At 34.6% G+C, this 17857-nt stretch overlaps 1 protein-coding gene across 1 annotated transcript in view; it reads right to left on the bottom strand.

Moving 5' to 3' along the window:
* Window positions 1–17857, bottom strand: part of sfxn5a (sideroflexin 5a) — an 87554-nt gene that overhangs the window by 55900 nt on the left and 13797 nt on the right. The window contains 9 exon segments of the mRNA XM_056471485.1: window positions 6529–6594; window positions 7936–7992; window positions 10198–10251; window positions 10341–10366; window positions 10930–10984; window positions 11234–11260; window positions 14821–14874; window positions 14876–14899; window positions 14975–15043. Coding sequence (XP_056327460.1) covers window positions 6529–6594; window positions 7936–7992; window positions 10198–10251; window positions 10341–10366; window positions 10930–10984; window positions 11234–11260; window positions 14821–14874; window positions 14876–14899; window positions 14975–15043 — 432 coding nt within the window.

Here is a 17857-nt window from a genome sequence, read left to right as displayed (position 1 = left end):
ATGGGGATCATACATTAAGTTAAACATTTCTGAAGCAGGGCTAGTAAAAAGCAGAATTTGTCTATGAAATGTATGATCCTGAAAGAGATTTAGACTTAGAAAATTAATACCAGGAAGAAATTAAAGGAAAAAAAGAACAGCACATTAGAATAAGTCAACAGTGAGAAGCGCTAAGTGTAATAAAATATGATTTTGGGAAAAAAAAGGGGGTTAATATAATAGTTTGTTTTGCATATATAGCCATATAACTGAAAAATTGGGAAGTAAATTTGAGGAATAATGAGGAAAAAAAGAGCAAAACAGACCAGATAGATTCAGTGATTTTACAAAAAATTACATAAACGCTGTGGACCTAATCAGTTAGATGAGCTTGCCTTTAGAAGTAAATATCTAGAGAAAAAGAAAAAATAATGAATACAACATCTGAAAGAACAAATAGCTCAGAAGTTAAATGATTTAAACAAATGCAGTGTTAAATACTTAAAGAAGTATTATCATTGCTGGACTTGAATTTAGAATTAGAAAATTAACCAGTATAGTGAGGGTTAAAATTAAACCAGATGCACATCTGCAGAGAAAATAAGAAAAATGCTGAAATGATTATAAAAACAATATTGGAGTTTTATTGAGAGTAGGATTATTAACACCTAGTGATTATAATATGAAATAAATCATTGGATATTTTCGATTTAAAATATATTTCAAGTCAGGCATGACTGTGTATGTAACTAATAAGATTTGATTTTAATTTAAATAAATTTTTTAATTATGCTGCATTAAAGCCGGTAAAAAGCAGATGCTATAAGAACAATCAATGAGAGAAAATCTTCCAGCTGAGGTTCCTGCATTCTATGAAAAAAAATTTCTTCCTAATGTCAAATATTGTTAAGTAATTCATTTCTGTTCAGCTTATTTTAGGTAATTAGCAGAGGAGGGTAGGTACCAATTAGTATTTACATTTGCTTTTGAAAATTATACATACAACGAAGTGCCTGAAGATCTTATGATGAATAGTAGTTTGTTACACTATGTAGCTGATTTAATTATCTCCATATAGACTTAGCTCAGTTAAAATGCAGAAAACATATGATGACTTTTAGGGAGGATTTTAGCATTGATGGAACAGAGAATTTTACAAAAAAAAAAAAAAAAAACAGCACTGGAGAAAATTTATGAATCAGGAAAAACTGCAAAAATACAGTTCTGAATTAACAGGAAAGAAAGATACAATAAAGGCATTTGAGGTGATGAAAGATAAACTAGTCTGTCATTGAAGGTAACACTGTAGCAGATTTGAAAGTAAATAAGCAACAGGATGAGAGGTAGTAAGTCACCTATAGTGCTTTTAGAGCTACAATCTCATTTAAAGAACATTGTTAAAATTAAACAACAAACAGATCTCTGTGAACAATCTAGCATGAAAGGGAGGAAAAGACATAGTCTATAGCCTATACATAAAGGAATAATTGCACCAACAGCATTTCTAAGTACAGTATACTTATTACAGATGCACATGATTTTGATCAAGGGTAAAGTATTAGGAAAAATTAAACAGCAAGGAGATTGGTCTCCTTATTAAATGCAGTGATTAGTGAGATTTGCCCATGTTACATCTGTGCTAAATATAATGTGAGGAAAGGGACAGCAACCAGTACCTTAAGTGACATTCAAGCATTTAGTGAGGGTTTTGAGGTTATACTAAAATGAGTACAAGGCAAGAAATACATGTTTGTACTACTTAACAGGTTAGGATTAAAAACAGGTTGTGGTGATTAATTATATTTCTAATAAGAAAACTATGATTTCTACATCTGAAATACCATCAGAAAAAAGTTCAAATAATGGGTGTGCATTAATAAAGTATTTAGAGTAATTAAAGTAAATTAAAAATAGCTAAATAAGTAAATAAATGATCAAACAAATAAACAAGCAAATAAATAAAACTGTTAAAGAAGTACTGTTAATTAAGAATAAATCAAAGGCTAGAGTGAAATTATCATGCACAATCACAAGGACTGGTCAAAAGCTACAAGAAGATCCATTAGGGCCAAAGCTCTTTTTAAAAATATGTGAAAATGCTAAACTTGATTAAGTTTGGATTATTAAACTTGACTGATGTGTAAATAGATGCTTTAATGAGCTTTTTACATGTACACTAACAGAAACAGGAACTTAACACTGCATAGAACGCTAATGTCCTGTCTAATACATTGGCAAATAAGAATTTTGTCTTATAAGAAAACTAACTGCCATGTATGAAGCTGTTCATTCACAGGAACAGAACAGTGAACGACAGAAGGAAGCTGTTTTGGAAGATGTTCCTGCTGCTGATGATGATGATGCAAATAAAGATGAGTGAAAGCCTAGAGGCAACTTCTCCAAAGGTAAAGGATTATTCCAGTCTGATGGAGTCAGACAAGAGTATCCAACAATTGACTTCTTAATTTTCTTGGAAAGGGGTGAATATCCCACAACAAAATGAAGGTATAATATTGACAAATGAAAAATATTGACCCAAAGGATATGTATGAAAATCAAAATGATATGCAATTTAAAAGAAATTGACTATGACCAGATCTCAGATGATCAGCTCTTAAAAGAAGCTAATAACAATGATTGGTATCATTGGGCAAAATACATTTAGAAAATTACAAATATTCAATTGCCCAATATGTTTACAAACACTTTTGAAAAAGCTTATAGTAGTTGTAAATTTTTATGATTATAGACATTGTGCAAAATTCAGTATACTGTACTGTGACTGCCCATTTTGCCAGGCCCAATGTCTTGATATTATAGGAAGCACCAAATTTACATTAGAGAACAATGGTAGGTTGAAAAAAGAAAGCAAAGAAATGAACATTAAAGTTCAAGCAACAACAAGAGAGATTCCCACAAATATGCAATAAGAAATTAGAATATGAATGTTATAACCAAACAAGTGGATCGACAAATGTGAGAAAATTTAAAAGGAAATTGTGCAATAATTTGCCATTTGACTGACAAATGTGGGGAAAAGAAAATGTTTATATGCAAACCTTCCAAATGGCTACAGCTACAATAAGGAATATAATGTTGCCAGTTTCAGAAAAAGGCGATAGGACGGCTAACAGCACACTTGGTAATTGCACTGGACAAAATGTCCAATTGCCAAGATGATTTCCCTTAATACAATAATATGAACAAATAGCAGACTACTACTGGATCTATGGAAGGGGAATATTACACCTCAACATTCCATTGAAATGGAAAGGGATTTGTACTAGAGTTAAACTAATACAGGAAGTGATAATAACTGATTGAGTTGAAGAGCAAAATGACATACAAAGACAGCAGAATTGGAAGCACTGAATTAAGAGACAATATACACCTGACTCAGAAGTTCACATTGGCCAACCTAGTGTAATACCAGATGAGTTTAAAACTAGAGATATAGCAAAAGAAGGACTTGACTCTATAATAGTGTGGATAATTGCAATGACAATTTTTACAGTGGATTAACTACATTTATTACAACCAACAAAGATTTATAAGTTACACAAATGATGACGTTAAAGTATTAGGAGAATAATTGGCCATAACAAATAAAATGGCTTGGTAAATCATTGCACCCTTTGCTGCTCCTATATTCCAAATAATACCACCTTAGGTGGATCTTTCACTGAAGCCATGCGAAAATTGGAAAATCTGAGGAAAGAAGTAAAAGAGAATGCTGAAGAGGATAAGTACTTTAGTGACTAGTTTGCTTCCATATATGGATCATTAGGACAATAGTTGCGATTGGACAATAATTAAGATTGGAATATTCAAAAGAATTGCTATATTTGTTTTTATTCTTTTTTGTTGTGTTATCCCTCATCTCAGATTTATAGCTAAAGCTCCTGCCAAGCAGATGGTCAATGTGCGAGTTAATAGAACTGTGCATGACTGCAGAGACCATGTCTATGAAGTTTTTGGGCCAGATTTGGAACATTTGGATGAGTTTTGAGAACAATTACTACCCTAAATTTCTTTCATCTTTAAGGTCTTAAAAATAATAATAATATAATTCTTTAGCTTTTTACTATTTCATAAAGGCTTTAAATCCCAAAGAGAATGGTTTTAAGCAAGGCATCATCTTAATACAGGAAAATGCAAATAGAATGGACTGAACTGAAAGATTGTGTAATCATTTTAAGACCCGTTTACTAGTATAAAATTCTGTGTATATAGGAGTTCATCGAAGCTGCCGGAGCTGATATCAGATGTACACGAGGAAAGAGGGAAGATGACTACGGGTCAAGGGACACTCCAGTATCGAGCAACAAAGGAGAAGAAGAGCAGAATCTACTGGAGGTTTAAAACCTCACTGTCTGCTCCAACACCAGACAGTACTCAGAAGTACCTCTGGCGACGTGGGATGAAACATCAGATATAGTTCTTTTACAGGGGCTATGAATGTTCTGCAAATATTGAGATTTTCTTTTGTGTGTTGATTAATCAAGTATATATGTTATATAACCACTGCTGTGAGCAAAGCTGACAAAGCATATGTTTTAACATGACTAATAATTGTTGAGTGTTGTACTCCCCAAGAAAGTATTTAGTTAGGGAGAGCGGGATCTTTTACTCCTTCTAAAGGCAAAAGTGGAGGGAGATGTTTGGTTCCGTTTCTCCTCTGAAGTGCGGCGCAAAGATGCTGACAATTGATAAGGATGTAGATGGGCAACTTTTTTGGTTGCACAAGAATGTTAAAAACTGAGCGAAATGTTAGATTCTTAAGTTGCACTTCAGCGAGGGATTTAGGAAAGGGACTTTTTTGATAAAGTCCCTGAGGGGGGATTTATAGTGGAACTTTTATTATGTAATCACTATATATAGTGGAACTTTTATTATGTAATCACTATATAATCTGCCACTATTAAAATATAGATTACTATTAAAATATACTGTTAAAACTTATAGAAAGACCTATATTCAAGTGATGCAGAAGAGACATACAAACATGCAGGGCCTTATAATTGAGGGCCTTACAATTAAAGCACAGCAGGTCATGTGCCAAAGTAAGAACATTATGACAGAGCGCATGCAATACATTTAGACAATGTATATGTTGAACAAGACAAAAACAACCCTCGCCAAAATAGCATACATAAGGAGAATCATTTAGAAAGTATGGAAACAACATGATCATATGCAAACACATGATTGTAAGCACATGCTATGTGACCTTAAAGATATGTAAAAACAGAAAAACATACAGCCATTAATTAAAAGCTAGGATCCTATTGGAGCCGGGAATAGGGTGATGTTAAATCAAATCTCATGATACCTATGGATAAGAAACTGTATATAAATTGTGGGTTTTTGGACATTGAGTGGGAGAGAGCTCGATCGACCATCTCTGCTGTAACAATAAACTGCTTCAACTTGAGAACTTCGAAGACCTCAGCCTCTTTTTTGAAACCTAGAAGATGTTTGTCGAGATCCAGCGCAACTTTCCAGTACAAACGTGGTATGGTTGTTGGTGCCAGACGGGCTGTTCTGAGTATTTCAGAAACTGCTGATCTACTGGGATTTTCATGCATAACTATCTCTAGGGTTTACATAGAATGGTCCAAAAAAAAAAAGAAAATATCCAGTGAGCAGCAGTTTTGTGGGAACAAATACCTTGTTGATGCCAGAGGTCAGAGGAGAATGGCCAGACTGGCTCGAGCTGATAGAAAAGCAATAGTAACTCAAATAACTACTCGTTACAACTGAGGTATGCAGAAGAGCATCTCTGAACGCACAATACGTCCAACCTTGAGGCAGATGGGCTACAGCAGCAGAAGACCACACCACATTGGGTGCCACTTCTGTCAGCTAAGAACAGGAAACTGAGGCTCCAATTTGCACAGGCTCACCATTTGGACAATAAAAGATTGGAAAAACATTGCTTGGTCTGATGTGTCTCGATTTCTGCAGCAACATTCGTATGGTAGGGTCAGAATTTGGCCTCAACAACATGACAGCATGGATCCATCCTGCCTTGTATCAACGGTTCAGGCCGGTGGTGGTGGTATTATGGTGTGGGGTATATTTTCTTGCCACACCTTGGGCCCATTAGTACCAAATGAGCATTGTGTTGACGCCACAGCCTGAGTATTGTTGCTGACTTCTGATGTCTACTTCCAGTAGGATAATACCCAACAATATTCTTAGACTGGTTTCTTGAACATGACAATGATTCACTGTATTCAAATGGCCTCCAGTGTCACCAGATCTCATGATGCTATTGTCAATATGGACCTAAATCTCTAAGGAATATTTTTAGTACCTTGTTGAATTTATGCCATGAAGGATAAAGGCAAAAGCTCCAAAATGATCAAAATGACAGCATGTATTCCAGCTGTTTTAAGTAAATATATTTAATACCTATGGAGCTTATGGTGTCCCTGCCTGTTCATATATATTTGAAATGGTAATTTTAAAATGTAAGGATTGAAAGAAAATTTTTCCATGAATCAAATGACATTAAGCAGTTTTGGTGTGTGCATGTGAACTCACTGCGATAGTAACTGCACTGCTGACTGCACCCAGGTAACCCTGGAAAAATGTTGATATTGGCGTGGGCTGGAAACAAATTAACAGCATGAAATAAGAGAATTACTATATATCATTGGTCCCTGTTAATACATCATCCACTTGTTAAAGTCAATGAATGTTTTTTTTTCCAACATTCTTTGAAATATCTTGGTTTGTGTTTAACAGAAGAAATTCATAAAAGGTGAGAACCCCTTGAGTGTGAGTAAATGATGATAACATTTTTATTTTTGGGTGAACTACCACTTAATTTCAACCTTCAACCTACTAGTTGTAATTACAAAAGTTATTAGAAATTACATTTCTAATAACTGATTTATTTTATCTTTGCCATGATGACAGTACATAATATTTTACTAGATATTTTTCAAGACACTTCTATACAGCTTAAAGTGACATTTAAAGGTTTAACTAGGTTAATTAGGTTAACTAGGCAGGTTAGAGTAATTAGGCAAGTTATTGTATAATGATGGTTTGTTCTGTAGACAGTCAAAAAAAAAAAAAAAAAAGCTTAAAGGGGCTATTAATTTTGACCTTAAAATGGTTTATAAAAAATTTAAAACTGCTTTTACACAAGCTGAAATTTTATTATTATACAAATAAGATTGTCGCCATAAGAAAAAATATTACCAGAAATACTGTGAAATTATCCTTGCTCTGTTAAAAGTAATTTGGGAAATATTTATTAAAAAAAAATAAAAATAAATCTAGGGGGGGCTAATAATTCTGACTTAAACTGCATGCATGTATGTATGTATGTATGTATGTATGTATGTATGTATGTATGTATGTATGTATGTATGTATGTATGTATATATATATATATATATATATATATATATATATATATATATATATATATATATATATATGTGTGTGTGTGTGTGTGTGTGTATGTGTATGTGTTTATATATATATATATATATATATATATATATATATATATATATATATATATATATATATATATATATATATATATATATATACATGTATGTTTTTTTCTCTTCATCTGAAAATAAAAGCTATTTCTTTGAGAAAAAGACTAAAGATTAACAATGGTTACACTAAATGCATGCACAGCCTATGCTGTGCTCTTTACAGTTTGATTTCATAAATGTTTTCTTGAAAGATCATGATGAATTTTAGTTGGTCACATAGCCAATTTTCCTCAATTATTTAAAAACCTGAGGAATATTAGATGAAACATTATTAGTGAAACTGATTAACAATTACTAATAAGCCTTTAGATTCAGATCTGTTGTGAGCTTTGAGGTTATTAAATGATTACATATGCTCTTCCAGTATAATATATGCACAGCATATGGCACGTGCAATCACCATATGTTGCGTTATGTGTGTGCACCTCACCTTAGTTGCATTACGGTTGCAGTAGTTGACACAGGCGTTGTGGCTCTGGTTCAGCCACTGTGAAAAAGACACGGAGCTTCATTTCCAACACAGGCTCATTATCATTTCACAGCAACATTTTAGTAAACGAAAACTAAATCTAAGACTAAAACTATTGGCCAAATAACATTTTCGTTAACTTAAACAAAATCCCATTAAATAAAAAAACAGAAAAACTAACTGTAATAAAATAATTCGTAAAAATAAATAATAATTTATCATATTAATTATTTAGCACTAATTTTATGGTGGAAAAATCACTGTAACAACTGTAGATGATGCTTATAAATTAAAAACAAACACATCAGTTTAGTGCACAATTACATGTAAAAACATCTTTTCTACAAAAACAAAGTAGACATGTTCAACTAATATAGTATGACAAACACCCAAGTACACGTCCTTGAAAATGTATTATACATAGACACCAACTTTTTGGAAGGACACTATATACTGTATAGCTGCAGGGTAACTATGTTTATATTACTATACACAACTCCTCAGTTTTTCGGATTTTGACTGTAATGTAAAAATCATGTGCACCTTTTGTAAAGCTGCTTAGGAATTATATGTTTTGTGAAGAGTGCTATACAAATAAATTTGAATTAAATTATTAATATAAAGAACTGTCTGAATTATTCACATAATTTTACTTTTATTTGTTGCATTTTTACAGATTTGGATTCAGTGTTTGTTCAAACAGTTCTTTTATCTTTTTTATATTTGTTAATATTGCATATTTATTAATGTAAGTGCAAACACTAAACTTTACTTGACACTGGACGTGTTTTGTTAAGTCTACTAAGCTGAAATTACTCAAATCAAATATGCACTCACCGGCCACTTTATTAGGTACAGATTACTAGTACAGGGATGGACCCCCTTTTGCCTTCAGAACTGCCTTAATGCTTCATGGCATAGATTTAACGAAGTACTAGAAAATATTCCTCAGAGATTTTGGTCCACATTGACATGACAGCAACACGCAGCTGCTGCAGATTTGTCGGCTGCACATCCATGATGCGAATCTCCCATTCTACCACATCCCAAAGGTGCTCTATTGGAATGAGATCTGGTGACTGTGGAGGGCATTTTAATACAGTGAACTCATTGTCATGTTCAAGAAACCAGTCTGAGATGATTTTCGCTTAATGACATGGTGAGTTACCCAGCTGGAATTAGCCATCAGAAGATGGATACACTGTGGTCATATAAAGGGATGGACATGGTCAGCAACAACACTGAGGTGGCGTTGACACGATGCTCAATTGGTACTAATGGGCCCAAAGTGTACCAAGAAAATATCCCCCACACCATAACACCACCACCACCACCACCAGCCTGAACCGTTGATACAAGGCAGGATGGATCTATGCTTTCACGTTGTTGAGGCCAAATTCTGACCCCACCATCTGAATTGCACAGCAGAAATCGAGACTCATCAGACCAGACAACGTTTTTCCAATCTTCTATTGTCCAAATTTGGTGAGCCTGTGCCAATTGTAGCCTCAGTTTCCTGTTCTAAGCTGACAGGAGTGGCACTCGGTGTAGTCTTCTGCTGCTGTAGCCAATCTGCCTCAAGGTTCGATGTGTTGTGTGTTCAAACATGCTTTTCTGCATAACTCGGTTGTGATGAGCAGTTATTTGAGTTACTGTTGCCTTTCTATCAGCTGGAACCAGTCTGGCCATTCTCCTCTGACATCAACAAGGCATTTGTGCCCACAGAACTGCCGCTCACTGGATATTTTCTCTTTTTTGGACCATTCTTTGTTAACCCTTAGAGATGGTTGCGCATGAAAATCCCAGTAGATCAGTAATTTCTGAAATACTCAGATCAACCCGTCTGGCACCAACAACCATGCCATGTTAAAAGTCACTTAAATCACCTTTCTTCCCCTTTCTGATGCCCAGTTTAAACTACAGCAGATCATCTTGACCATGTCTACATGCCTATTAAGTTGCTGTCATGTAATTGGCTGATTAGAAATTTGCGTTAAGGAGCAGTTGGACAGGTGTACCTAATAAAGTGTCCGGTAATAAACCATTAGTGAAACTAACTAAAACTAAACTGAAATGAAATGAACAGAAAATTCTAAAATAGTTCCAAAATAAAAACTCATTCAGAAATGCTAAACTATAATACCCTTGGTTTAAAGTAAACATAACAACCAGAAGAAAAAAAACAAACAAAAAAAACGAAAAACACAGGTATACCATCCATACCTGCCAAAAGATGGTAGAAGCAAATGTCTGATTGGGTAACAGAAGGCCTACAACCTATAAATGGAAGAGTAATTCATGGGAGGTGATTTAAAGTTTACATCCAATGACCTATACGAGAAGAAACATCTATTACAATTACCCACCACTGGAGTACCAAAGGGCACAAAACCTGAAATAAAAAAAGAAAAACATGCACCAATGCAAAGAACAAGGAAGGAGGTATTCAGCTGAAAAATTAACCCCTGGTCCAATAATGTAATACCTCTAATAATGTCATTTTGACATTTGAATATAGTAGATCAGGCCACAGAAGTACATTACATGCCATGTTTGCTTTAATGATCAGGATTATAGACTCTCATATGACTTTATTACTGACCTTTAACACATTAATAAAGCCCTCATTACACATAAAAGATAGCATGGGTCAGGGGTAGCCATCATAATTGTCAGGCAGGTCTCTTTCTCTCTCTATCGGTTCTCTCTTTAAATAGTGGTGTTAACAGAAGACTAAAATACTCCTATTTCTGAGTGGCCCAACAACACTTCCAGACAGCAGGAGGGAGAGGCTTTAATCAGAGCGCAGCTGAGTGTGACCTTTGCCAGCAGATCGGTCCAGTGAGACCCCCTACCACCTAACTCAAGTCTCCAGAGCTGGTAACAAGCAGAAAACTGCCTACCACCCATGATAGAGACACACACGTAAAAAAAAAAACACCCTCACACCCTTACCTGACATGCGAAAGGGCATGGGGATCTTCTCTCCTGTGTCTGGATGGATGATGGCCTGAGGATTTAATGAATCCACAGACAGCAGACAAGATGACGAGGAGGAAACGAAAGGGAGTAAGAGGTGAGAGGAGACTGATGGGAGATTTACTGTGTTGAGGTTATATGCAATTTTCCACTCATTACACCACTATTCTGGACTACAGCTTGAGAGTGTGTGTTACGCCGCACAAGTAGATGCTGAGTGATTTAAACATGTTCTTTCATCAGACACCTGTAATAGGTGTTCAACAGTGTTCACACTCACCTGCTTAATCTTCTGGGCTTCCCAAAGCTAAACAGAGAGAAACATTCAAGTTAACAAGAGATATAACGTTTTTTTGACACAACATACATGTTAACTGTTAGATTCTGATAGTTTGATTGGATTGGACAGTTTGATGTTCTCTATTAACTATATACACTTTATCGGCATCTGTGGTTCTATAAAGAAACTAACTCAGTATCGTTGGAAATACATGCTTCAGACTAAGTTTTTGTAAAACCGCAAATTTTTTTTTTACTTCAGCACATGTTTGACTGCAGCTTCTTGATAAGATGAATACTACAGGGCAGTAGATACCAACTACCATTGTTCCTTTTCACACTAATGATATTTACAGGAACATATTCATATACATCGACAAATAATGGATTATTTTGCAGTTCTTTGGACAACACCAAATAAACACCACAGAACAACTTAACAATGGCCCCGTTTTAGAAAGGAGATCAAGTGAAAACTCAGAGTATGTTAACCCTTAAATGAGAGAAACTCTGGGTTTTTTTGTTTCAAAATGGCAGGTTTTTCAAACTCGAGAAAGCAGGGTAAGTCAAGCCTGTTTCTGAAAGAGAGGTAACTTTTACTCAGAGTCAGTTAACGTGGTAACACTCTGTAAACCAAACGTGATCAGGAGCAGGTTTTATTCTCTAAACTCCGAGTTTCTGTCGGTCAATTTGGTGAGACTATGCAAATTGTAGCCTCAGTTTCCTGTTCTTAGCTGACAGCAGTGGCACCGGGTGTGGTCTTCTGCTGCTGTAGCCCATCTGCCTCAAGGTTTGATGTGCTGTGTGTTCAGAGATGCTCTTCTGCATAGCTCAGTTGTAACGAGTGGTTATAGGAGTTACTGTTTCTATCAGGTGGAACGAGTCTGGCCATTCTCCTCTGACCTCTGACATCAACAAGGCATGTGTGCCTATTAAACTCAGACCAACCCGTGTGAAGAAGAAGGTTAAGTGAAAACATAGAGTATGTTAACCCTTAAATGAGAGAAACTCTTGGTTTTCTGTTTCAAAATGGCAGGTTTTTCAAACTCGAGAAAGCCGGGTAAGTCAAGCCTGTTTTTGAAAAAGAGGTAACTTTTACTCAGAGTCAGTTACCGTGGTAACTTACTCTGTCAACCAGGAGGTACGAGAATGGCTTGTCCTTTTATAATAAATAATTAGCTTAAATTCATTGACCTTTGACAGGGACATGTATTGTAACTAGATTAATGGGATCATTACTCTTTCTAAGAACTATTTTTTAGTACTGCTTACATTGTAAATGTCATATCAACCTCTACTTCTTGATCAATAAAAAAGGCAGATACAAAAGTGCACTTATACATTTTTTAAAAACTCAATTTTAGAAATTTTATCTAAAACTGATCAACGTGTGTAAAAGTGGGAATCTGAAATTAAACATTTCCAAGGTTTTATGCATTCTTGTTTTGTCAAATGTGTTGTAGAAACTATGCAGTAGCCTATTTTGTGTCATTTATTGCAATTACATCCGAAATAACTTCTAAATTATGGCCAATTCCCCACTTTTTCAAGAGAAAAGTCTATAAACGCCACAAATTACATTACTTATTTTTTCCATTCATTCGTTACTTTTTGGCTTAGTCGGAATGAACCACCAACTTATTCAGCATGCGTTTTATGCAGCGGATGCCCTTTTATTTGCAACCCATCACAGGGAAACAGCCATACACACTTATTCACACACAAACACTACGAAAAATTTTAGCTTACCTAATTCACCTATACCACATGTTTTGCTGATGGAGTGGTATTGCTTTTTTAAAATATATGGTCATATTTGCTATAACTTTGCATGAGCACATCAAGTTCAGGTGGAGAAAAAAATGCTGATCTGATTTGTAATCAAATATGTTTGCCTCACCTATGGACAGCTTTTCTGGTGTGGTCAGTTTGCTCGGTAGCTCACATTGTACAGTGTTGTACTTGTGATGCAAAGCATCACTTCTTGTAAATGTGTACAAGAAAAACGTGTATCTGATACATACAACAAAATGTATCTTAAAGTGTACCAATTATGGCTCTTTTTACACAATGTAAAATAAGTCTCTGATGTTCCTAGAGTGTGTATGTGAATTTTCAGTAAACAATTACCCACAAAAAGAATTTAAAAACTCTTTGAAAATGCCCCTTTTAGGTTTTCATCCAAATTCTGCCATTTGGGTGACTGTCGCTTTAAATTCAAATGAGATTGTGCTCTCAGCCCTTTTTTCAAAAGAGGGAGGAGCCACAAATTCCTATTATTTTACCATAGCAGCAGATTCAAAACTCAAATGGCGGACAGCTGATTCCCACTCATGGATGTCTATGATAATGAGGGAGAAATAGTCATGAATAGGTGGGGTTTACCCTCTTTGATGACATGTACAGAGGAAGAATGTCAATCACAGTGTTTTTTTAAACCGTTATTATAAAAATATAATTAATTAATATTTACCATTAGAGTCTGACAATTTACACGCTGTTACCACACAACTGTTTAAACCCCTTATAATAAAAGTGATATTTGCATAATGGGTGGATAGTGGATTTGTTGTCTAAAACGTGCACCGAAACTACTATGGCCAACGTATTTTACTTTTGACAAAAATGTAGGCTGAGGCATGTACTTCTAATAAGCCTTGGCTGGAAGAACCTTAAACATTATTGGAACTTTTCAATTTGACAAAAAGCTCTTTATTTTAAAGAAGATTATTGAGGGAACATTTATACAACTCTGTTTTCAACTAAAATGGAAAACATTTTATGCAGTTTGGTTGTTCATTTGCATAACAACATAACTTTGGTGGACTGACAATGAAAACTTACTGTTACTGCTGAAAAACTAAAACAAAAGGTGATTTTGTAAAAAAAAAAAAAAAAAAAGCGATGTCATATGCATGTGAACTATTTGTTCATTCTTCACAATCACTGACCTGCCATGCATTATACAGTGTTTTTGGTAATATATGTGGGTTAGAGGGATCATTTCGGGAATAATGTTGTAGATTACTTTGACGACAAATTTTTTTTCCGTTTGTTGTACATCATAGACTAAAATACAAAGAATTTTCAAATGTTAGTCACACTAAAATGAATTGGTTGTTTTAAGATTTTTAAGGGAACCTAAAATGGTTCTTTTTTGTGTAACTTGGAAAACCTCTGGATCCTTTCACAATGCATTAGATGTAAAGAGTCATGGATGTTCATAAACAACAATGACCATCAGGACACAAATCAGTCTTGCATCTGTGACATTAATTGATAGTAGCACAGATTTTCATACACATCTTTTAAACAGGATAAAACAAAAGAGAGCCCATTGGATTTCCTATGTTGCTTGATTATGCTATGCTATCTTGTTTCTCGATATCACTTGTTTTTTCTTCTCAATTAAATCACACGTCAATGAACAATGATGATCAGGAACCAATGTGTAGTTTGACATGTTTCCTGTCTATGGCGTAAGATTTTAGTAGGGCTATTTTTAGTACCGAATAGTAGTCAAAATCTGATATGAGAGTGTACCAGTTTGTTTAAACAACAGTTTATTATAATAGGCCTCAAACTTACCTGTCCATTAGTCACACCTGGAGAAAGAGTTCCATTTTTGAACTGATCCAGGAGGTTTCATACATTCATTTAAACGTTTCTAAATTAAAAACAAAGCAGACAGTATTTATAGTCTAGCTAAACTATCAAAGCATTGTGGATGACTACAACTTACCCCTGGTACAAAGAGTGTACGAGGGTCAATCACATCCAGGAAATGTCTCAATCTACCATAAAATGAGCCCTGAAATGACAGCAAAACATTCATTCTGATTCATTACCCATTTGTATAACCACAGTTTTACTTTGGTTTACTATAGTCAGTGTATAATCATGTTTAATTTGTGGCTATATATACATAGCCACAATATATAATATATATTTATACAGCAGTTCTGTCTGGCTTTCGAATGTGATTGACTGATAGTCGTGAGATATTAAAGTAATATCAGCACTTGTACAGCCTCTTCACCCTTGTGTATTACTCCGCCCACACAAGCTTTAAACAGAGGACTACAGTTTGATAAATATTGCAGCTGTTGGACAACATAATGTAATTTCAAGGCATTTTTAGGCAAGAATGCAGTTGTTTAGATTGCAACTATGCAGTTTATTTATAAGGATAATGCCTATTTTAAACATTTAAACATAATTTTGGAGATTCAGCCCGTTGGCAGCCAACCTGCCATACTAAGCAGAGCGAAGATGGTTGACGTTCCGCCACAAGATGGCGACAGAAACCTCATAATAAGTTCTTAGGAGAGAAAAACAGGACAGGTGAATTGAATAAACTAAATTGCCAGTATAGTGTATGTGTGTGAATTAGAGTTATGGATGTTTTTCAGTACTGGGTTGCAGCTGGAAGGGTATCCACTATTTAAAACAAATGCTGGATGAGTTGGCGGTTCATTCCGCTGTGGCGACCCCTTATGAATAAAGGGAAACATGCGACGTACGTTTACAAAGGTGGACAATGATAACTACCTAGATTTGTAAACCAATAAATTTGTTAGACTACTATTTGCTGGTTAATTCTTCGTGTTTTCTAAACTGTTTGGCAGCGCAAAAATCCATTAATTCTAAAACTGGGCTACTCGCCTGAAGGGCAAGGTTTGTGTGAAACAAGAACAGTTCTTCCGTGATTAATAATCCTGATTATTAATCATATGTTCACAATTATAGGACAAATTATTTGTGAGGTCTCAGAAAGTTTCTCCAGACGCGGGAATCAGCTGCTGATGCAGACTCTGACACCAGGGCCAAGCCAGTTGTTTTCGCGCGCCAGGTGTGTCCGCCTTATTATGCGTGCGCACCAACTGTCTGCTGCTTGATCCGCAGACCTAAAAACTTCTTTCAACGCAATTAAAATCGTCAAATGTGCGTGTGAAAGGAGGAATTCAAGATTTTAACATATTCTCTGTTTATCACGTCTAACAGACGGCCTCTTGCACATATGAAGAGCGGTACCGCTGGAGCAATAACAGCAGATGTGAATCATCTGTATTAAATAAATAAATGAATGAATAAATAAATAAATTACCTTACCGTTCCTCTTCCTTAGGAGGTTAAAGTTATTGAGTCACTAATACATATAAAATGCCTTAAATTGTTTTCTTTTTTTTTGTCACAGTGAGTGTTCTAGTTTCCGCATGTTTTATTAGAAAGTAGTTGTTGAAGCAGGGAAATAATGAACTGACTTAGGAGCTGTAGCTTGCTACGGCATCCACAAGTAAAAAAAATAACATGTAAAGATGTCAAGAAGTTCTCAAAGGAGTTCAAAGTGGCACATTAACTATATTTATATAGGGCCTAGATAAGTTCCAATAAAAGAGTCATAATGTTTTCAGGTTACAATATAAACAAGCACTTTCGGTTACATTACCCACATAGCAAATGGACTTGGCCCAAATGTGGCCTCATCATGGCATTGCTGGCGTGTTTGTTTACATTGTTTAGGTAACATTAGGCTGGGTTATGGCTTAGTTTTTGGGGTTTCTGGTTAAAGTATAAAGATAACCACATAGCAAATGTTTTCTGGCCCAGCTTCGGGCCACACAATAACTTTTCCCTTTTGCCCAAATACTGCAAAGAATGACGTCACTGAAATGGCCCATAACTGGATTAAAGACAAGGGCCACACATGGGCCATAACTGGCCTGAATCAATTTATCACCCTTAACTGGCCCTGGGGCAAAACAAATATATTTATTACATATATTTATATGTTAGTGTAAAATATTACACAAAAAATAAATAAATCCAAAATTAAGAGAAAACAAAATATACATAAAATGTAGAAATTTTGTAGTTTGTCATTTCCCCCAATATTTTGCATGAATTAAATGCATTATCTTTCCATTTCTGAAGATATTGGTGAGTAAAATATTATTTTAATAAAAATATCTGTTTGATAATCTGTTTAAACACCAAAATATAATACATATATTCACTGAGAAATGAATCAAAAATATAAATATATATTGTGCTAGGTAGGCAACATTATCATCATATTTTGAAAGTAGTTTTGTCACCAACAAATATATTTATTACATATATTTATATGTTAGTGTAAAATATTACACAAAAAATAAATAAATCCAAAATTAAGAGAAAACAAAATATACATAAAATGTAGAAATTTTGTAGTTTGTCATTTGCCCCAATTTTTTGCATGAATTTAAATGCATTATCTTTCTATTTCTAAAGATTTTGGTGAGTAAAATATTATTTTAATAAAAATATCTGTTTGATAATCTGTTTAAACACCAAATATAATACATATATTCACTGAGAAATGGATCAAAAATATAAATATAAATTGTGCTAGGTAGGCAACATTATCATCATATTTTGAAAGTAGTTTTGTCACCAACAGAGGTCACTGTTAAAACGACTTGATCACAGAGTGAGCCTATGGCAAGCGGTTTTACCATTTTAATGCTGACCGCATTTATTACTATATAGGCCTACTAGTATTTATATATTAGACACTAGTATTAATAGACACTACTTATTCATTAGACATTAGTCGTTATGCCTATTAAAAATACTAGAACGT

The sequence above is a fragment of the Danio aesculapii genome, chromosome 13 (assembly GCF_903798145.1).
Source record: "Danio aesculapii chromosome 13, fDanAes4.1, whole genome shotgun sequence".
NCBI lineage: Eukaryota > Metazoa > Chordata > Actinopteri > Cypriniformes > Danionidae > Danio > Danio aesculapii.
Note: the sequence above shows the minus strand (reverse complement) of the source record. Positions and strands in the feature narration are given on the sequence as shown.